Source organism: Arvicanthis niloticus, chromosome 7 (genome assembly GCF_011762505.2).
Source record: "Arvicanthis niloticus isolate mArvNil1 chromosome 7, mArvNil1.pat.X, whole genome shotgun sequence".
NCBI lineage: Eukaryota > Metazoa > Chordata > Mammalia > Rodentia > Muridae > Arvicanthis > Arvicanthis niloticus.
In genome coordinates, this window is record NC_047664.1 from 19,949,280 (window position 1) to 19,972,534 (window position 23,255).

The following is a 23,255-nucleotide window of genomic DNA, read 5'->3' on the forward strand; positions in this document are numbered from 1 at the left end:
ATGCACATGTGGATGTCAGAATTATGGGAGTGAATTTTCTCCTTCTACCATGTAGGTTCCAGGAATCAAATCTTCAGGCTTGGCACTTGCACCTTTATCCAATGAACTATCTTGCTGGTCCCCACTCTAGTTTTGATTTCTGGATAATGTTCAAGGAGTTGTGAAATTAATAAAGTAGTCATGGTATATGTAGCTAGTGCTCTTAACCACTGAACCATCTCTCCAGCCTCTATTTAATTGGTTTTTTGAAACAGAAGTGTCACTATGTGTCTGGAACTCACTGTGAGATCCTCCCAAGGGCTGGTATTAAAGGTATGCACCACCAGTCACAGCCCGTTGTTTAATTTCTATATAATTCTTTAAGCTCACATTTATAATTTGCTTTGAAGAATTAATAATACTACCTGAATTTTTATACTGTACTTACTAGCTTGTTCATTTGTAAAAAAGGCAAATGTTATTATTTTTCCTATCCTTAATACTTATTTCTGGCATCTGATAGGCACTTAGTAAAGATTTGTACAACATTTGAATGAATGGGCAGTGCTTAAATGTGCCAGTTGCATTGAAAATGTCAGCACAGTTGGGCATAGTGGCATATGCCTATGTCCTAGCTATTGGGAAGCTGAGACAGGAGTTTAGAGCTAGCTTGGGCAATGTGAACATATAATTCCTGCGTGGGGAGCACAAAAAAATCTAATACTGCAAGTCAGAGTCAGGCATTCTGGGCCAGGACTGATGTGGCCTGATGCTTCCATTCTGCTCCTCACTGTATTCCCATCCTTACTGCCATTGTCTACTGTTACTGGGGTCATTAAACCCACGGCCATAGGCATGCTGGCGGCCATGGGCATGCTGGCGGCCATGGGCATGCTGGCGGCCATGGGCATGCTGGCGGCCATGGGCATGCTGGCTGCCATGGGCATGCTGGTGGCCATGGGCATGCTGGCAAGTGCTATGCAGCTCAGTTTCACTCCTCACTGTCCATGATGTGATAAATCCAGCTTTGCTGTGACATGGTAGGCAACATGTTCATTCATTTGCATCCTATCTTTGGTAGCTGTTGGCAATACAGTAACAGCCTCTGTGACAGATATTATTTGATATTAAGAGCCTAAGATATTTAAAATCTGAACATTTACATAAAGATAACTCTTACCTTAAACATCTATTCTTAAATTTACAATGTTGGTATTTGGAAATAATATGTGTAAATTATGTTAAGTTGGTTACTTGGTAGAGAACTTAAAATTTTCACTCATTCTCAAGATCATGAGATCTATGATTTAAAAAAAATATAGCATTATGAGCTGGAAAGATGGCTCAGAGGTTACGGCACTTGTGCACAGATAGGGACACACACACACAAGGCTTTAAAAAAAAAGAAGAAAAAAATTAGCACTGGATTTGGGAGGTGGTAAATTTCTGTGACCCCAGCAGCTGACAGGCAGATCTTTGTGAATCCAAGGCCAGCCTAGTATACATAGCAAGTTCCAGGCCAGCCAGGGATACATAGTGAGAGCCTGTCTATAAAACAAGGGACATTAGTGTTTCTGTACTCCTGTGTGTTCTACTTTGTAAAACAGATTCAAACAACATAAAAACGATGTTAATAGATATATTAATGATAAAGCATCACAAGGTAAAGTTATTACAGGAAAACAACATGGGAAGCCAGCTTAAACTGCATGGAAATAACACCAATAACATGATACTAAGCATTATAACAGCATTATAACAGACAAAGAAATAATGAATACCTGGTTCTGTCTCTGTTAAAGCCACAAGATTTGGTAACTTGGTTGGAACTAGATGAAGTCACCATGCCTTTCCTTTGTAGTCAGTTTCGTTTTGAATATCTTGGGGAATCTGAAGGATACTGCGTTAGGTTTTTATTCTGTAATGAAGTTTTGTTGTTGCCAAGCCTGATATCAGTCTTGGGTCCAAGTGGTGCTGCCTTAGGGGGTCTCAGGTTCGGTGGCTCTGGCTTTGTGGACCTGGACTGCCGTCCTCTTCTCTTCCTCTTCTTGAACTGTGCCTCTCATGACTCTTCGTGGCCTCTTTGTGAGATTTCTTCCACCTGTGAGGACTCTTCCTCTCAGACTCCCTGTTTCTCTTGGAGGAGTGGTATGAACCCGAGTGGTAGCTTCTTGACTTGCCATAGTATTCCTCATGGTGGTCCTTCCTTTCCCTCCTGTCTGAGTTTTTACTAGAGGAGCCAGTCCAGGCCGGAGACACGAAGATGTCTCTGTTAGCTTCTTTAAATTCGTTGTTGGGATTTTTGAACACATGAAGAAAGTTGCAGTGCTTTCCTTTTGGACACTTTTGCATTTCGAATAAACCGCAAATCGCAACCTTCCACCGGGTCACGGGACAGAATTCACACTGGAGCTGTCGTCCTGCATACCATCTTCCATTAAAGAGAGAGAGGGCTGCTTGGCATTCTTCTTCCGACTGGTACTGAACATACACATTGCCCCGCAGATGAGGTTCCAGGTTGCAGCTTACTTTGAACTGAATCACCTTTCCCACATTCTTGAACTCGGGCAGCACGTCATGGTAGAAATCCAAGAACTGCTGGTAGGTTTCCTCCTCACTGTACTCCAGGTTTGCGTCAGAGTCATAGTCATCCCTTCTGCACTGCTCCATTCCAAACGTTGTAAACATACTCTTCACGAGAAGGGTTGGACTGGACGTGGGAAAGTCGTGTTTCCGTGAACACCTGTTACCAAATCTGCACGCTCCTGTTTTATTGTAGAAGGGACAACTGGGTCGATATTTCTCCAGCCTTAAATCCTTGGGTGGCTCCGGGTTCTGCCAAGTACGTTCATTTTCAGCCTGGTCCAGCATTTTCTGTACCGCTTCCTCTCTCTCTTTCTTCTCCTGTAACTTCTGCTCCTCCTCCTCTCTCTGTTTTTTCTGTTGTTCTTCCCATTCGGCCTTTATTTGTCTCTCCTGTTCTTCCCTCTGTTTTCTAGCAGCCTCCTCCTTTTGCTTTTTCATTCTGAATTCTTCTTGTGCCTTCTCCTCCCTCAGCAGCCACTCCTCATGTAATCTTTGCCGCTCTATCTCCAGCAATCTCTCTGCAAGTTCTTCATTAGCAGAAACATTGTCGTCCTCCTCCTCTGGTGGGGCTTCCAGAGCTCTCAACCGAGCCATTTTCTGCCGACGTTTCTTGCGTTTCTCCTTCTTCATTGCGGCCTTGTATTGTTTTCGGCTGAGTTTCTCAGGAAACGCGGGCTGCCGTGATGCCATTTTACCGCCGAGCGTGGGCTCCTTCCCGGATCTCGTGACAACCTCTCTTTCTCACGCTGTGGATTGAAAATGTCGCCCACTGCTAAGTTGTTCTGCTGTTTAATGTTCGTTACCTTCCTGAACAGCGACTACAGGGTTACAGCATCCAGCCCAGATGACTTTCCTTTTCGCCAGCCTAGAAAGCTAAACCAGCTGAGTCACGGGCGTCTTTGCGCAGTGCAGCAACCAGTAGTTGGATGTGCGCATGCGCAGTCAAAGGACCACGTTTGCGTCCGAATGTGGGCTGTACCGCCTGCCTGTCGCAGTTACCCAGTTATCTGGTTATCCGCAGTTAGTATGGCCTGCCTGCGTAGTAACTCAGTTATCCGCAGTACAGCCTGCCTGCACAGTTACTTGGTTATCCGCAGTATGGCCTGTCTGCGCAGTTACTCAATTATCCGCAGTACGGCGGCCTGCCTGCACAGTTACACAGTTATCCGCGGTACAGGCTGATGCGCAGTTACACGGTTATCCGCGGTACAGGCTGCTGCGCAGTTACACGGTGATCCCCGGTACAGGCTGCTGCGCAATTACACGGTTATCCGTGGTACAGGCTGCTGCGCAGTTACACAGTTATCCGTGGTACAGGCTGCCTATGCACTCTCCCGGTTATCCACAGTACATACGGCCTGTCTGCGCAGTTACCCAGTTACCCGTGGTACGGCCGGCTTGCACAGTTACCTGGTTATCCGTGATAACACCTGCCTGCGCAGTTACCTGGTTATCCGGTTATCTGCTGTATGGCCTTCCTGCGCAGTTACCCAGTTATCTGTTACCAAGTTATCCGTGGTAGGCCTGTCTGCGCAGTTACTCAGTTATCCGTGGTACGGCCTGCCTGCACCTGCCTGCGCAGTTACCCGGAAATCCAGTTATCCGTGGTACGGCCTGTCTGCGCAGTTACCCGGCTATCCAGTTATCCTTGGTACAACGTGCCTGCGCAGTTACCCGGCTATCCAGTTATCCGTGGTACGGCCTGCCTGCGCAGTTACCCGGCTATCCAGTTACCCGGCTATCCAGTTATCCGTGGTACGGCCTGCCTACGCAGTTACCCGGCTATCCAGTTATCCGTGGTACGGCCTGCCTGCGCAGTTACCGGCTATCCAGTTATCCGTGGTACGGCCTGCCTGCGCAGTTACCCGGCTATCCAGTTATCCGTGGTACGGCCTGCCTGCGCAGTTACCCGGCTATCCAGTTATCCGTGGTACGGCCTGCCTGCGCAGTTACCCGGCTATCCAGTTATCCGTGGTACGGCCTGCCTGCGCAGTTACCCGGCTATCCAGTTATCCGTGGTACGGCCTGCCTGCGCAGTTACCCGGCTATCCAGTTATCCGTGGTACGGCCTGCCTGCGCAGTTACCCGGCTATCCAGTTATCCGTGGTACGGCCTGCCTGCGCAGTTACCCGGCTATCCAGTTATCCGTGGTACGGCCTGCCTGCGCAGTTACCCGGCTATCCAGTTATCCGTGGTACGGCCTGCCTGCGCAGTTACCCGGCTATCCAGTTATCCGTGGTACGGCCTGCCTGCGCAGTTACCCGATTATCCGCGGTTATCCGTGGTATGGCCAGCCTATGCAATTACCAAATTCATGGTACAGTCGGCTTGCGCAGTTACCCGGTTATCCGCTTATAGCCGGCCTCCATGGCGCAGCTGGCCTGCGCAGTTACCTGGTTATCCGTAGTATGGCCAGCCTACGTAGTTACCCGGTTATCCATGGTATAGCTGGCCTATGGTTATCTGCTTTACAGGTCGGCCTGCGCAGTTATCCAGGTATCCGCAGTTATCCGCGGTATGGCTGGTCTGCGCAGTTACCCTGTTATCTGCAGTTACGTCTTTTCTCGGGAACGGGGAGCCTGCGCAGTACAAATCTTACTGCTTTTTTTTTTTTTTTTCCTTTTTTGTCTCCGCCCCCTGCAGTGGGAGTGCTGGCCCTGAGCCTGGGTAGACCTGTCTTAATGCAGGCCACCAAGCCGGTGCTGGCCACCCACCTTTCCGGGATCCTTTATGTGGTACTAGGGATAGAAATTAAGTTCTCATATTTGTTTGGGCTTTACCAGCTAAACCATCTTTCTAGCTTCAGTTCCTCACTCTTGTGGAAAGTAAGGATTTTTTTTTTTTTTTTTTTAAATATTAAATGCGTTTTGTTCTTTGTAAAACACATTCTTTTCATTTGTCGTGTAATGTAGTTTTGTGGGGTATTCTCCAGAGAAGACTGCTCAGACAAGAGTTTAAGCCAAGAGAAAATATTTTCTTTTTTTTTTTTTTCTGGGATAAGGGTTTTAACTGTGCAGCCAGGCTGTCCTGGAATTTGCTCTGTAGACTAGGCTGGCCTTGCATTATGCTATGTTTAGGTATGGCCCTCATAGACTCATATGTTTGAACAAGCCTATGGGGGCCAGGGAGTGGAATGTGATGGTTTGTATATGCTCTGCCTAGGTAGTGGCACTATTAGGAGGTGTGGTCTTGTTGGAGTAGGTGTGTCACTGTGGGTGTGACCTTTAATACCATCATCCTAGCTGCCTGGAAGTCAGTATTCTGCTAGCAGCCTTCAGATGAAGCTGTAGAACTCTCAGCTCCTCCTGCACCATGCCTGCCTGGATGCTGGACTGAACCTCTGAACCTGATAGCCAGCCCTAATTGAATGTTGTCCTTATAAGAGTTGCCTTGGTCATGGTGACTGTTCAAAGCAGTGCAATTCTAACTCAGAAGAAAGATCTGCCCTCCTCTGTGTCACAAGAAAGAAAGTAGATAATTGTAGTTAGTATAGCAAAAGTTATGCTTTATGCTGAGGGCCATCACACAAGGTTCACACTTTAAATTCCTAACTATGGTCCTAAGTCTTTATTCCCAGGGTGCTCACATGTGTGATGTATCTTAGCTGGCGGTCAGGTCCAGTCTAACAAAAGTCTCTGACTTGAGGGTCAGGATACTGGGGAGACTGTCCAGCCACAGGGCTCATCTAGAGGGCATCACTCCAGATGTGCAGAACAATGGGCGTCATGGGGTTTATACCTGTGTCAGGTTTTCTTGAGTGGGTGATGTTGCTGGGTTCTGGTTGTCAGGCACAGTGTTGGCTGTAGTGGTCCTGATTAAACTATTTTTATATGTCTAGAGACTTTAAAAAAAAATACTATACTTATTACACTGCTTCCTGAGTGCTGGGACTAAAGGCCTACACTGCCGCCACCCATCTAGAAAATCTTAGAACAGAACTATCCAGAACTATCCAGAAGCAAGGTTAGTTCATTTAGAAACTTTCCCACAGCTTGTGGCTTTGACTGATTAAGTCTTTGCTTTTATTTTTGCCAGGTAGTGCTGTCTGTGTGCTGAGTTTTACAGCCTGAATGGGCACTTCCATCGTGGAGTCAGTTGTGCTGAGGTCTGGGGCCCTGTGTTACAGTAGAAAGATTTTACTGTTACTATATGGTTTGGATAATATAATTAAACATTAGTAAAAATAGATTTAAAAGGTCCCCCCCCCTCCAAAAAGAAAATAAAACAAATCCAGGCAGTGGTGGTGCACACCTTTACCTCCAGCACTAATCTCTGAGTTCGAGGCCAGCCTGGTCTACAGAGTGAGTTCCAGAACAGCCAGGGCTACACAGAGAAACCCTGTCTCTAACAAAACAAAACAAAACTGTGAGTTAGTTACTTGGGATACAGTCTCTCTCTTTAATGTAGACTGGCCTGGGGCTCACTGGGTAGCCCATGTAGACTGTGAACTTGCAGCAGCTATTTTTTATAAGTCTCTTGAGGGTTGGGGTGACACAAGTCCTGAGCTAAATATGGACTCATAAATAGAAGAGGGCATACTTTTAGGTTTTAACTGTAATTTTATTTTTCTACTGTAGGTGGCAGTAGAATATTGGTTTGCTAATAGCTGCAGAACTGCATAAAGATATTTAATTTTTTTTTCCTGGAATGTTCGAGGCAGAAAATGCTTTTGCTGGCTATTCAAAAGTAATAATTTTGTGTATAAAAAATCTAAACATTTGGCTTGGCATTTTGAAATTAAAATTATTTTTAATAAAAAATTTGTTTCAATGGGGCTGGAGAGATATCTCAGTGGTTAAGAGCTCTTATTGCAAGCTGGGCAATGGTGGCACAAGTTTTCACAAGTGCATGGGTGGCAAGTACATGCCCACATACAGATGAATAAATTAATGTAGTAGAATTTTTTATAGTGATAATTAAAAAGAATGGGAGCTGGACGATGGTGGAACATGCCTTTATTCTTAGCACTTGAGAGGCAAAGGCAGGCAGATCTCTGAGTTCAAAGCCAGCCTGGTCTACAAAAACAGAAAAACAGGAAAGAAAAAAAAGAGTGCTTGTTGCTCTTCTAGAAGATCCAGGTTGATTCCCAGCACTCAAATGGTAGCTCACAACTCAGCGTTACTGCAGTTTTAGGGGATCAGAGGTCTTTCTGACCTCCAAGTCAGGCAAAACATTCATACACATAAAATAAACAAATTTAAAAATTATAAAGAGCAATTGTTTCAACTAATTCTTTCATTAAAAAAAAAATTACCCAGAATTTTGTATGGCCAGGAGGCACAGTGCCTATACATGTTTGTAGTCCCAGAACTGGGGAGGAAGAAGGAGGAGGATTGGGAGATCAGAGTCATTCTTGACTACAACCTGGGTTTGCTTTATTTGTCTGTCTGTCTGTCATCTATCTATCTATCTATCTATCTATTTTTGAGACAGGGTTTCTGTGTAACATCCTCTGTCTTTCTCTCTTTGTTTTTTGGAGACAGTGGTTTTCTGTGTAATATCCTGTCTGTCTGTCTGTCTGTCTGTCTGTCTATCTATCTATCTACCTACCTACCTACCTACCTATTTATGTTTTTTTGGAGACAGGGTTTCTCTGTGGCCCTGGCTGACCTGAAAATCACAGTGATCCACCTGCCTCTGCCTCCCAAGTGCTGTGCTCAAAGGTGTGTGCCACTATGGCCTAGCTTTAAAAGTCATTTTTATTACTTTATGTGTATGAGTATTTTGCCTGCATGTATGTCTGTGCATCATACTCATGCCTGGTGCCCACAGAGAGTTTCAGTTCCCTTGGATCTGGATGATTGTGAGGCATCATGTGGGTGCTGGGAACTGAACTTGGTTCTTCTGTAAGAACAGCAGTGCTCTTACACACTGAGCCATCTTCTCTAGCCCCTCCACCTATTTCTTAACAGAGAACTTGCCATATATAAAGTCTTTAAATTTACCTTTCTTTTTTCAGAGCATATTTTGCATTAAAAAAACCCAATTACTAGTTTATTTGAAATATAGCCATGTATTCAAATCAACCTCATTGTGTCCCTCTATGGGTTTTGTGAACATCAGTGAGACAGACTATTTCCTTGCCCCTTGAACCTGATACTCAAGGAGTGGCTAGATATGGGAGCATCCTGACAGTGAATGAGCACACAAAGTTATGAAAGCAGAAATATAAATTAGCCTTTTTACAACTTTCTTCACCTCCTGTAGAGGAATTTTAATCCAGCAACATGGCTGCTGTGGCAAGGGATGGGATCCAAAGACCTAGGTCTGTGTCCTCTGGCTGGAATGCAGACATGCTGCACACCTTTAATCCCAAACAACGTGCATAGGATTAGTATGTAGAGGGAAGGAAGCAGCTGTGTTTGAACGTGATGTCTAATTGAGGGGCAAAGTGATGAGTCAGAGAGAGATTTGGCAGAATGAGTCAGAGACAGGATGCGCCCAAGGACCCCGCTCTTTCCCAGGAAAGAGAAGCTGTTTAAGAGCAGTGCAGGGAAAGAGTCAGTGCAGTGGGTGCTGTGCAGTGGACTTGAGTCTGTTCCTGAGTTCATGAAGTTCGGTGCAGGTCAGCAGATGCCAGAGAATAAGAAGGAGCTAGAAGATTAGAATAAACTGCCAGAGTTAGTTTGATGTCAAGCAAGCAATTTAGTGAGAAGCTGAGAGAAGTCAGATTGAATCTGTCAGCTTGGAGAAGAGTTTTAGCCAGAACAGCAGAGTTGAACCGACCAGTCAGAGTTCAGAAAGAACTTAAAAGGATAAGATTATTCAGCAGTAAGCCTCTGAGACGACAGTTATATCAGTGAATAAAAGTTATTTTTACAACTTCCATTTCTCATTTTTTGAAAATATACTGTGTGTGTGTGTGTGTGTGTGTGTGTGTATCTGTGTATCTATGCGTGCATATCCAGAAGACAACTTACAGACATTTTCTTGTCTTCTTCTACCTTATGGGTTCCTGGCTGTCATGGCTGGGTGGCAAGTGTCTTTACCCACTGAGCCATCTTGCTGGCCCTGTCTCTCCATCTTAATCTTTATTATTTAATTTTTTTTGTTTTGTTTTGTTTTTTTTTTTTAGGACAAAGTTACTCTGTGTAGTTCTGGCTTTCCTGGAACTTGCTCTGTATACTAGGCTAGCCTCAAATTCAGAGATATGTCTACCTCTGCTTCACAAGTGCTGGCTGGGGTTAAAGGTGTGTGCCACCACTGCCTGGCTTATTTTTTGTTTGTTTTAAGATTTATTTATTTTATTCCAGGCTGGCCTCGAACTCAGAAATCCGCCTGCCTCTGCCTCCCAAGTGCTGGGATTAAAGGCATGCGCCACCACTGCCCCGCTGATTTATTTATTTTATATATGCAAGTTCACTGTTGCTGTTACTTTCTTCAGACACATCAGAAGACGGCATCCGATCTCATTACAGATGGTTGTGAACCACCATGTGGTTGCTGGGAATTGAACTCAGGTCCTCTGAAAGAACAGTCAGTGCTCTTCACTGCTGAGCCATCTCTTCAGCCCCTTATTTTTGCTTTTGAGACAAGGTCTCTCTATGTAGTCCTGGCTATTCTGCCGGGATTAAAGACTGACCGGCTAAAATCTGCTAAAATCCGCTAAAAAGATTTATGTGGTTGAATGTTTTGCTGATTGTACGTATGTGTGCCCTCAGAAGCCAGAAGAGGGCGTCCCATAGAACTAGAGTTACAGATGGATGTGAGCTACCATGTGGGAGCGGGAATCAAACTCACGTCCTTGAGAACAGTTCTTTAACCACTGAGCCATCCCTCCAGCTCTCTAATAATGTGAACATGAGATGTCAGTGTGATAAATTGTCTCCTATTTGCCCTTCAAGGACAGAATTGGGCACCTAGAACAGAGACTGCATGCCAAAGCCTAAAATATTCATTGTCTGACCTTTTTATAGAAATAATTTCTAGAGCTGCCAAGAATCTTATTGCTTGAATATTCCTTGATGTATTTATTGGTTCTATTCTTAATGGGCACCCTGTTTTTGCCTAATAGAGAAGATCCTACTTTTTTTCTGAGACAGGATTTTGTTGTCTGTCCCAGGCTGGCCTTACACTCGCCGTTACCCAGTGGAACTCACAGGATAAGCATCAGCTCTGAGGCTGGCCTGTGGCCACATTCCACCTTCCTCAGGACTCTGGTTTGTAGTCTCTAATTTAGCTGTTGTTTCTTATATTTCTTTTATTGAGTACAGAACCTTTTGGTCTGTTCATAGGATGGTTTTATAGGTTTCTGTATAGCTTAATTTGGCCTTATTTTGTCATTAGACTGCATAACTGTCATTAGACTATAGACTGCATAGACTGTAAGATAGTACCTGTGTACTGAGTTGTTTCTTTTGAATTTTTTGTTTTTTAATAAAGAAGTAGTAGTTTTCTTAGCAGCTGCAAAGTAGATGATTAAATAAGTATATATATTTTTTCTCTAAAGTGAGATTTTCTTCTTTTCCCATGATGCTGGGAACCTAACCCCAGGGTACATACCCTACTTCTGAGCTATACCTCAGAACTCCCAGAACGCCCAGGTTTTATACCTTACTATCCTTGTCACATTTTAGAGACCTTTTTGTCTGTCTGTCTGTCTTTAGTGCAAGAGGTTGTGCTTTACCCCCAGAGCAAAAACACCACAGAACCTGCTTGTCACAGTTTAGTAGTTTCTCTTAGTTTTTTTTTTTTTAAGTTTATTGTTATTATCATTTTAAGACAAGGTCTTGTTTACATAGCCCAGGCTAATCTTCAAATTGCAGTCTCCCCTCCTTAGCCTTGTGAGTGTCAGAAGGCATGAGCCATCAGGCCGAGCATCTCCTAGTTCTCAAGCACACACATACACATAAAGTAAAATAAGTATATAAAAAGACATGAATTCTAACTTGTTTTTGAGTTGTATACTGCACAAATCAAGTACTCTCCCCCAAAGAAGCCTGGAAGCTATAGTAGTACAGCAGTAGTTCTAGACATGAAGTAGAGAGGAAAAGGGATTCTTTTTTTTTAATTTTGTTATTATTTTTGGAGACTTTCCTACCCTTAAATGTCCTACTTGGTAAAAGTATTGTTTTGGAGCTTGGATCTTGCTTAGCGGCTCCCACGTGTGTTAGATCTCTGCACTGGGCTGAACCTCAGAGTCATAGCACTTGAGAGGAGGTGGCAGGTAAAGTTCAAGGTCATGTTTGGCTTCATAGTAAGTTCATGGCTATCCTGGGATACATGAAATCCTATTTCAGAGAACATCAGGTCTGACAAGATGGTAGAGCAAGGAAGGCATTTGCTACAAAGCTTTCTGGCCTGAGTTAACCCATACAACCCAATCCTGCAAGTTGTCTTCTGACCTCCACATGCTGTGTACATACATAAACAGAATTCAGCATGAGTAAAAAGAATAAACTATCTTATATCTGAGTATGGAAGCCTACAACTGTAATTCTAACAATTGAGGAATAGAAACAGAATATCAGGAGTTTAGATTACCCTCAGCTACATAGCTAATTCAGGGCTAGCTTGGGCTACATGAGACCTTGATTCAAGCAACAGCAAAACCAAGTAACAAAACAACAGAGTTATCTTAGCAGCTGTCTAGAGATAGCATGTTACTGGTATGAGAGAGGTAACCTGAGGACAACCATCTGTTTGGAGGAGAAAAATTAGAATGAAATTTATAGACTTATAATTGGTTTTGTTTTGCGTGATAGCTAGGTTAACTGTGAATTAGTTTTAGAATGACTAAAATTATAAATCATTTTGTTGAATAACAGCATAATTTAATATAATCCTAATATAATGTTCTGTAATTAGAGTTAGGTAATGTAGAAGATAGCAAGCAATTGCTTTGAAGGGACCCAGTCTTGGGATTTTGCAGAAGCAGATACTAAGTTTTTAGATGTTCACAATCTTGATGTTGGAAAGCTGGCTGATTTGTGGAGTTGAAGATAGAAGCTGCCACTTTTTTCATTATTAAACTGAAAGTTCGTTCTTTTTGGTTAGATGTAGTCATTAATACCTTGGATGTGAGGTTCATAACGTGAATGAATGTATGGAGTACAGAATTAATGAACTGGGGTGTTTAATGAAGCGACAATACAGGTATGGGGTATCTTATTCATTCTTGCATGCAAAGTGCTCTGCTAAGTGTGTTAGGTCTCTGCTGCTGGGATGAAATCCTGAGACAAGGGAAGAGAGTTTGGGCATAGGATTTCAGAATTTGCAGTTCTTGATTGTTTCAGATTTGGTGTAGGGATAAATGTCACAGTGATGGGAACACATGGTACAGCATAATAGCTCATCTTGAGGTGGACAGGAAGCAGAGAGAACAGGATGTACTCCTCGGAAGTATAAGCCAAGTGACCTACACTCCTCAGAGTATGAGCCAAGTGACCTACTTCCTTACCCCTGTCTGTCATCTTAGTAGCCTGTTTAGCTATGAGCTCATGAAATACTTGATGAGATTAGTGTCCTTAGGATTTATTCTTTTTAAAAATAATTTATATTTTATTCTATGTATATAGGTGTCTGTGGGTATAGATTTGCACACATGTGTGCAGGTGCCCACTGATGCTAGAGGCATTAGATTACCCTGGAGCTGGGCTTACAGGTTGTGAGCTGACTGACATGAATTGGGGCTGAACTCGGGTTTTTCAGGAAGAGCAGTACATTCTCTTAACCACTCAGCCATCTTTCTGTCCCCCAGCACCATCCCTTTTTTTGGAGACAGGGTTTCTTTGTATAGTTTTGGCTGTCTTGGAACTCATTCTATAGACCAGGCTATCCTGGAACTCATAGAGATTCACCTGCCTTTGCTTTTCAAGTGCTGGAATTAAAAGACATGCACCACCATTGCCCAGCTGGAAAACAAACCTTTGATAAATGAACTTTTTGTTGGGACACTTCACAGGTAAACTGTGACAATCTATGTTGGGTTTATAAAGTCAAGTACAATATCATATATGTAATAAAGAGTCCATACTCTACTAGAAGAGATGAAAGTGGATTCAGATGATAAGATTGAAAGCAAAATAAAAAGCCTCATAAATGAGTTGTAGATTATAGCAACATTTTGGCTAGACTCTTGGGCTAGTGAGATGGTTCATCAGGTAATGGTGCTTGACACCAAGCCTGATGACCTGAGTTTGATCCCTGAGACCCACATAGCATAAGGAGAGAACCGACTCCTGCAAGTTATTCTCTGACGATACATGCATGAGTGCACATACACGAAATACAAAAATTATCTTTTTGGCTTTCTTGCTGACCCTAGTTTTTAAAAAAATTTTGTCTTTGCATATATAGCATGTATGTGTTCGTGTGTGTGCGTGTGTGTGTACTGTGACATGTTAGAGGACAACCTCAGCTGTTGGTCCTGGCCTTCTGCCTTGTTTGAAATAGGTCTCAGTCCAATGAACTTCCAGGCATTCTCTTTCTTTGCCTCTTCTCTCACCAAAACCGGGTTTGACCCTTGTTTTACACCTGTGTGGCAAGCACTTTACCCACCCTCTCTATATCCTTGAAGATGAAATTCTGGGGCAGTCATGTGCTGTGGTGAATGAGTAGAGATCAGAGAACTTTGTGCAGTGGATTTTCTCCTTCCAGCTTTACATGGGTTCTCAGCAGGTCGTCAGGTGTGGGTAGCAAGTGCTTTTACTTACTGAGCCATCTTGCAGGTTCCAGATGGTCAAATTTTGACAACTGGGTTCTACCTGGATGGAGAACACATTAAGACTTGAGGATGGAATAGTGTGGTGAGTTCAGGGATACGAAGGTCATGGTAAAATAAGTGAGGTACAGCTGCTGAAAGGGTCTGACTATCAAGGATGCTCTACCGTCTATGAAAGGGGTCTGACTATCAAGGATGCTCTACCGTCTATGGGGAGGAAGGAGCCAGGGAAACGTTGAAATTGGGGCAAGTAGCATAAATACACATTTCTAAGAGAATTGTTTAAATAATGTGTAACATGAACCATTTTGAGTATAGTTCCCAAGCCATGGTGCTTCAGATGGGTTTACTTCCTGCTGGGAGACAGGTTGACCTATTGACCTCATCATTGTGAGGTTGGATTTAATTCCCAACTTTCTTAGCCAACCATAAAAGTGCCTGGTTAGGAGAAATGTTGACAGAGCACCACCTATTCTACCTGTGAAGGTTAGCTTTTGCCGCATAGCCGCCCTTGTACACTGACTCACATGACTGTTACAGATGCAAGTAGCTGAGCTGCCTGGGATGGAAGCAGACTGCAGAGGCAGGCCTTAGCTTCCCAGTTCTCAAGAGGCTCATTTAAAGTCAGAAGCATTCTTAAACTCTGTGACCTTACACTGTAATGGCTCTTCTTCTTGCTGGTTGGTTGGTTTTTAAGAGAAGATCTCTCTATATAGTACTGGTTGTTCTGCAGCTCAATATGTAGACCAGGCTGGCCTCAAACTCACAAAGATCTTCCTGACTGTACTACCGCCTATGCTGGGATTAAGAGTCTGCTGCCATGCCCGGCACATAGTGACTGTCTTAGTTAGGGTTTCCATCACTGGAAACAGACACCGTGACTATAGCAACTCTTATAAAGTAAAACATAATTAATTGCTTTACAGTTCAGAGGTTTTGTACATTATTGTCATGACAGGAAGCATGGCAGCATGCAGGCAGTCATGGTGCTGGAGAAGGAGCTGACAGTTCTATGTCTGGATCTACAGGTAGCAGCAGAAGGAGATTGAGTGTCTCTGGCATAGCTTGAGCATAGGACCTCAAAACCTGCCTCCCTGGTGACACACTTCCTCCAACAAGGCCACACCTCCTAATAGTGCCACTTTCTATGGGCCAAGCATTTAAACACAGGAATCTATGGGGCCCATTCCTATTTAAATCACCACAGTCAATGGAGGCAATGAGACCTTCTAGTGGGAACCAGTCTTCTCCTAGCAGCCTTCAGATGAAGCTGTAGAACTCTCAGCTCCTCCTGCACCATGCCTGCCTGGACACTGCCATGTTCCTGCCTTGATGATAATGGACTGAACCTCTGAACCTGTAAGCCAGACCCAATTAAATGGTGTCCTTTATAAGATGTGCCTTGGTTATGGTGTCTGTTCACAGCAGTAAAGCCCCAACTAAGACAGTGACTTAAAAAACAAGGGATTATTTATTTATATTTAACTATGTGTGTAAGAGTGTGTCTGTACTATGTTTGTGCTGGTGCCCATGCAGGCCACAGGGTGTCAGAGTTCTTAGACTGAAGTAACAGGTAGGTGTGAGCTGTTGGGACTGAACTCTGATCTTCTACAAGAGCGGTAAGCACTCTTAATCGCTGAGCCACCTCTCTACTTCTCTGTAATGACTTTTTAAAAAAAAGTAAAATGGTAGGACTACTGAGATAGCTCAGCAGGTAAAAGTACTTGCCTTGTAAGGCTTTACATCCTACGTTCTATCCCCAAAACCCATGTAAAAAGTCAGAAAGTATGGTGGTGTGCATCTGTAATACCAGGGCTCCCACAGCAAGATGGAGATGAAGACAAGAGTCTCCTAGAACACCCTGGGCCAGCTGGCCTGGAGTATCCAACAAAGTAGAAACAAGGGAGACCCTTCTTAGCAAGGTGGAAAGAAAGGACCAATTCCTAAAAGATGTCTTCTGACTTCCATAGATACACTGTGGCATATGTGCCCCTCCCCCACATTAATAATAATAATAATAAAATTAGCAAATAGAGTGGCCTACAGGCATGAGAATGAGTCAGTATGAATTTACTAAGGTCTCCAGTGAGTGACACGATGGCCGTGTGAGCGCAGTGGGAGGCAGCAGAGCCGCACATGAGAGGCTCAGCCTGAGTGGGGAGGTGATTCTCTTCATGGCTCCAAATCTTGAGCTTCCTTGTTGTCACTTGCTAGTGTTGCTCTCTCTTCCTCTCCTGCTATGAATGTACACTCTTTGGTGGCAAATTCACTTACAAACAAATGGGTGTGTATTTGGAAGTCTTATCAGAAGTCTTGGCCTGATTAGTCAGTTTAGATCTGTGCCTAATTGATGTAGGCTGTAATTGTGTTTAGTTTCTACTGTATCTTAGTTTACTCCCGCTTTTGTAACAAAATACTATAGACTGCTTGGCTTAAACTTATTTCTCATAGTTTTAGAGGGACCTGTGGCCCGTGTGTGATGCAGTATAGAAGACACATACACTTCTAATACCATCGGGAAGCTTCTGTCTGCATAACTTCTAACACTGATCACCTCTTGGGCCTCATCTCCAAACCCTCAATTAGGAATTTGGATGTGAGTGGGACATATGTATCCATTTGTAATATATTAGACTCTCTTTTCTCTGTGATGATAAGTTGTTTCAATAGCACAGGTTTGAAGAAGAAAGGACTCATCATGCTTACTGTTGAAATTAACAATCAGAATCCCCCCTCCTTTTTTTCTCTTCAGTGCTAGAGAGCAGACCCAGAGATTTGCACTCATTAGGCAAGCACACTACCTCTGAGATAGTTTATCCTTACCCCTCAGATTTTATTTCTTTTATTTTACTTTTTTGAGATAGGGTCTAGCTGTGTGGTTTAGGCTAGCCTGGAACTTGCTGTGTAGCTCAGGCTGGCCTGAGTGCTGTGTTCCCAAGTGTGTGTCACTGCTCCCAGCTGCCACAGAATCTTCAGTGCACAAGGTTGACATTTTCAGATAACTAGAATGTACTGGATGCTCTCGTGCTGAGGGCTGAAGTCTCATTCTGAACCTGTATTGTTCTTTGTACAGAACGAACAAGCAAGCAGCACGGCCGCGGCTGTGCTTAGCTTTGGTTCTGGCTCACTCCTGTTTATTTTGGCTCCACTACAGAGGTCAGATCCTAGGGAAGTAATTGGTGCCTTGTTCACCTTAAAAATAAGACTAAAATTTTTGTGTATGTGTGACTAAATATTTCTTAGTATGAAAACTGATGGATTCTCTTTCTTCACATAAGATCACAGAAACACGTTGCTGTTACTTATTAAAATCAATAAATAGACTTTTTTTTTTTTTTTTTTTTTTTTTTTTTTTTTTTTTAAAGACAGGATCTCATTATGCAGCCCTGGCTGTCCTAGAACCAACCCACAGAGATCTGCCTGCCTTTGGCAGTTGAGTGCTAGTGTTAACGAGGTGGGCCACCATGCCTAGTTAGACTTCTTTACTGGCAGTGTAGACCCTTTTCACTATCAATACCTTACACCGGAGTTATGCATTTATTAAAACCGGTAAAACTAAGACTGTTGGCCAAAGACTATGTTCACTTTAAGATTTACACTTGGTGCTATATATTTTGTGGATTGTGACAAATATGCAGAGTAGCTTCACAATCGGCTGTTCTCTCTCTCTCTCTCTCTCTCTCTCTCTCTCTCTCTCTTCTCCCCTCCCCCCACGGCATCCAATGATCTCTTTCTTATCTCCCTGCTTTTACTTTTCCCAGAATGTTCAAATAGTTGGAATCATGTATGTAGTGTCTTCAGACTGTTTTTTTTTTTTTTTTTAATTAGTAATAGATACCCTGTAGTCTTTAAAACCATGGTAACCTATTTCTTTTTAGCACTGGATAATACTCCATTGTTTGAGAGCTAGGGATTTAGTTCAGTAGTAGAAAGCCTGGATGAAAATAATAAGAGTAAAAACTAAACTAACAAATGAACAAACACATTCCACTCTCTGGAGGGAAGACATCTTGGTTCCTTTCGAGTTTTGGTAACTAAGATTAAGGCCTCTGTAAGCATGCTTGTGCAGATTGTATGTGGAGAGAACTTTCAACTAATTTGGGTGAATGCCAAGGGAAGCATTGGTTTGAACGAGTGGTTGAAATATTCAACTTTGTGAGAAGCTGCCAAATTATCTTCCAAAGCAGCTCTACTACTTTTGCAAAGATAATTGTCATGGCCTCACATCCTCAGTGTTTGATAGACCTTGTTATGAATCCTGGCCTTGTAGCATGTGAATTGGTCTTAATATTTGATTTGGTGACTTGTTTCTTAGAGTCCTAGAGACTACTTAATTGTGTGCAATAATTATTTAATATTATTTTTAACACTAGAAATGTTTATCCAGAATAGGGTCTAATTTTGAGTGCCTATGATGTGAATTTTTATGTGTTTAAATATCTCTGTAGTTTGAAACTATATGTGTATTATAACTGTAACTGTGATGCCAGGTAGACAGCAAGTAGAGGGAACGAGAGTGGCCTGGATGTAGGATTCATTTTTATTAGCTTTGTAGTGTTAATGATAAAAGAAAGGTTGGGTGGATCTGTTGAAGTATTTCTTATTTGAATTGATTTTAATTAGAGTCCAGGGTGTTTTTGAAGTCTTTATGGTATTTGTTTTTGTTATACATAGTCACAGAATTTTATATTTGGTCATGTTAAACAATGTATTTGATTATATCCAAACATATGACAGGTTGAGAATGACTTGGGTGTAGGCTACCATGAATATTTACAACATGACTGTATTTACAATGTGAACAATGCCTAAGATACCACAGCTTACCTATGGCTTTCTCATTGGTGATATCCTAGTCCACATGCTATGTTTGTTATAGCGGATGAACCAACATTTTACATATCACAATCTACAGCCTAGGGGTTATTCTATGGTTTTGTTTCCTGTTTAGTTTTGTTTTTTTCAGACAGTGTAGCCTCGACTGGCCTGGAACTTGCTATGTTAACCAAGATAGCCTCTAACTCAGAGAGTTCCATCTGTGTCTGCTTCTTGAGTACTGGGATTAAAGGCACACACCACCACTCAAGGTCATTCTATGGGTTTTGACAGGCATAATGGCATATCTGTAAAATTCCTCTGAATAGTTTTATTGCTCTAACAATCCCATGAGAGTCATCTGTTCATCACTCCCATATTCCTGATCTTGATCTTCTTGTCTTGTCTTGCACAGGTACCTACTATGTGTCAGTCAGTGTGTTAGACTGTAAGGATTAAATAGTAAACATTGAGATGGAGTCCTTACATTCTTTTGTATTTTTCAAGATTGGGTTGCTCTGTGTAGCCTTGACTGTCCTAGAACTCACTCTATAGACCAGGCTGGCCTTGAATTCAGAGATCTGTCTGCCTCTGCCTCCAGAGTGCTGGGACTAAAGATATGCACCTGTATGACTGACTGAGTCCTTTTTAAAGCATTTATATTTTGCTGCAAGATCCAGGTAGGTCTGGCAGTTATCCTACACTAATGGTAAACACCACTAATTTATTGTAAAGTCTAGAAAGAGACCCCTATCCTAGGTCTGAAGGTTCAGGAAAGATATCCTATGTAAAGTAAAATCTATTTGTTTTGTTTTATTAGGTCAGAGTCTCATATAGCCCAGACTGGCCTTGAACTCCTAATCTTCCTACCTCAACTTCCCAGGTGCTGAACCACTGTACCAAGCTAAAGAAGATGTGTATTAAGGTCTGGATTAAGTGTTACTGTCTTAGTTAGGGTTTTACTGCTGTGAACAGACACCATGACCAAGGCAACTCTTATAAGAACAACATTTAACTGGGTTGGCTTACAGGTTCAGAGGTTCAGTCCATTATCATCAAGGCAGGAACATGGCAGCATCCAGGCAGGCATGGTGCAGGAGGAGCTGAGAGTTCTACATCTTCATCTGAAGGCTGCTAGAAGACTGGCTTCCAGGCAGCTAGGGTCTTAAAGCCCACACCCACAGTGACACACCTACTCCGACAGTGACACACCTTGTGATAGTGCCACTCCCTGGGCCAAGCATATACAAACCGTCACAGCTACCGGCAAGGAATGGAGTGAAGGAGCAGCAGCTGGGATTTTCTAGGCAGAGGTTCATAGAATATGGGCAGGATGGCTAATTTAGAAGATTAAAGGGCTCAGTAAAGGAGGGAAGCACAGTGAGTGGGAGATCATGAAAAATATGGCAAGATGAAGAGAAGTAGAAGTGGAGAGGCCTTGCTGACCTTTATACCATCCTGAGGATCCTAAATTTTGGAGGTCAAAAAGTCCTTAACGGGTCTTCACACCCTCCTCTCTCTTATTCCCTCATAGGGATTTGAACTCAGGCCTCACAGATGTTAAGCTGTGCTGTGCCACAGTGCTGCACTCTTGGTCTTTTTTAGTTCTTTTTGAGACATGGTCTTGTGTATACCTTGCTGGTCTTGAAATCACTAATGTGGGCAAGAGGAACCTGAGCTTCCAAACCTCCTTACTCTGCTTCTTGGGTGCTGGGATTACAGACAGGTCCTGCTTCCACCACCACGTTGGTTCGATGTGTCAAATCTTGAATCCGGGGTTATAATATGCATGTTAGGCAAGCACTCGATCAACTGAGTGATGTCCTTAGTGGCCCCACCCCACTTTTAAAAAATTGTGCAGAGTTATGAGTGTTATTGTGACATTTCATAAATGCATGTTGCCTTACTATGGCTATGATAAACATCATGACCAAATCAACTTGGGAAGGAAGGGTTTCTTTCATCTTATAGTCCATCGTGCAGGGAAGTTAGGGCAGAAAGTCAAGGCAGGAGCTGATGAAGAGCTCATAGAGGAATGCGCATTACTAGCTTGTTCCTCATGGCTTGCTCAGCTTGCTTTTTTATACACCCCAGACCACCAGCCTAGGGGTGGCCCCACCCACAGTGGGCTGGGCCCATCCACATCAGTCACCATTCAAGAACATTGCCTGAAAGCTTGCCGCAGATCAGTCTGGTGAGGGCATTTTCTCAATTGAGGTTACATGGAGGTGTACAACTTCCTGTAACTCTAGTTCCAGGGGATGTGGTGCTTTTTTCTGGCCTCTGGAGTGGAGGGTACAGCATGAATGTGGTGCAAGCAAAACATCCATGTGCACAAAATACAATTAAAACACACACACACACACACACACACAATCACAATGCGTGCCTGATGTGTGTGCATGCCAGGGTATGCTTGTAGAGCTCAGAAGAAAGCTTTGTTTTGGAGTTTGTTCTTTCTGTTTTGTATGAACTCTGGGGATCCAACTCAGCTCACCTAGCTTGTCTCACTGGACCATTTTGCCCGCTCTGGCTGAGTGTGGAAAGCTTCTACATCTTGGACACTGGTCCTTTGTTTGTTAGTCTCACAGAGTAGAATCAATGGGTTAAAGAAACATGCAAGCAGGTCCCTTCATTCTGCTGAGGCAAGTACAGTGACGGGGCAGCTCCCTTATTAGGGAAGAAGACACTGGGGAAGACATGTGTGAATGAGTAGACAGAGGCTAGTGAGGCGAGGTGGGGACTGAAGGACGTGTTCGACAGACAGCCACAGCAGCAGCACAGAGGCACCCAGAAAGGAACTGTCTTTGAGAATGCAGATATGGGACTTGTGAACAGGTTAGTTCAAATAAGTACTGCAGATGTGCCTGGTTTGTTGAGCTTCCGCTTGATGCTCAGAACTTAGAAAAATGTTTGCTATAAAAAGTAAACAGGGGCCTAGAGAGTAGTAGTTCTGAATACTCACACTGTAGTTCTGAATATTATATGAATAGTAGTTCTGAGACCATGTTTATATTTATTTTAAATTTTATTATTATTATTTCTTTTATGTATGTGTGTGTTTTGTCTGCATGTAATGTCTGTGCACCATTTGCATGCCCATGCCCAGAGAGGCCCGTGGAGGACGTTGGATCCCTTGAGACTGAAGTCACAGTGAACTGCTATGTCAGTGGCTGGGAATTGAACCCCATCCTCTGCAAGGGCAGCCAGGGCTTTTAACCTCTGAACCGTCTGTCCAGCCCCCTGTTTACTTTTTATAGTAAACATTTTTCCTAAGACTGGTTTTATGTCCTTATAACAAATTCTTACGTAAGTATATAGAGCTGGGGAGATGACTCAGTTGGACAGTGCCTGATATTCAAGCATGAGGAGCTGAGTTTGCTTTCCCAGCTTCCATGTAAAAAGCCAGGCACAACAGCATGCATGTGTAACTCCAGTGTGGAAGTGGTAATGGTGACACACAGACCTAGTCAGTGAGCTCCAGGGTTAGTGAGACATTGCCTCAAAGGGAAGATGGAAATTGATTAAGGAAGACACTTACCTCTGGCTTCTGCATTTATGTGCACAGATATGCATGATCTCTCCCCCCCACCACACATATGCACAACACACAGAACACATGTGCACATACCACATATATGCACACATACACCACACATGTGCACACACACCACACATGCATACACATACCACACACATACACCACACATGCACATACACCACACATATGCACACATAGCACACACAGATGCACATGCACACCACACACAGATGCACATGCACACCACACAGCACACATATGCACACACCACACAGATACACACAACACACATGCACATACACCACAAATATGTACATACATAGCATACATGTGAACACATACACCACACACATCCACATACATGCCACACAGATGCATACACACACCACACACATGCACCCACACCACACACATGCACACATAGCACACACATGTGCATACATACCACACAGATGCATATGTACATACACAGCACACATATGCACACTCATATACCACACAGGACACATATGCACATATGTAGCTGCCAGCAGCCACAGTCGAACCGGGTTCACCTGCAAGAGAGGCTGGGGATGGAAGAAGGGACAGGAGGGCGGGAAGAGATAAAGCCAGGACAAAGTTCTCTGATAGAGGCTCAAAGTTTATTGTATGACCATCAAATAAAAAGGGGGA

The 23,255-nt window shown here is 43.3% G+C and overlaps 2 protein-coding genes across 5 annotated transcripts in view; one reads left to right on the forward strand and one right to left on the reverse strand.

The window, feature by feature from the left end:
* The window catches only part of Commd1 (copper metabolism domain containing 1), a 104,537-nt gene that overhangs the window by 6,171 nt on the left and 75,111 nt on the right, over nucleotides 1-23,255 (forward strand). Inside the window, exon 1 of one of the 4 annotated variants that reach the window (XM_076938028.1) lies at nucleotides 2,684-2,821. The exons of 1 other annotated variant lie outside the window; for it this stretch is intronic. The gene's annotated coding sequence lies outside the window, so the exon portion shown is untranslated. Of the gene's footprint in view, nucleotides 1-2,683; nucleotides 2,822-4,095; nucleotides 4,217-4,485; nucleotides 4,804-23,255 lie in introns of those variants that run through there. 2 more of the 4 variants (XM_076938030.1, XM_076938029.1) reach the window with 2 other exon arrangements.
* On the reverse strand, nucleotides 1,603-3,917 carry LOC117712560 (U2 small nuclear ribonucleoprotein auxiliary factor 35 kDa subunit-related protein 2-like). The gene has a single exon (XM_034508476.2). It carries the CDS (start codon nucleotides 3,253-3,255, stop codon nucleotides 1,969-1,971), a length of 1,287 nt encoding a protein of 428 aa, XP_034364367.1. The 5' UTR covers nucleotides 3,256-3,917; the 3' UTR covers nucleotides 1,603-1,968.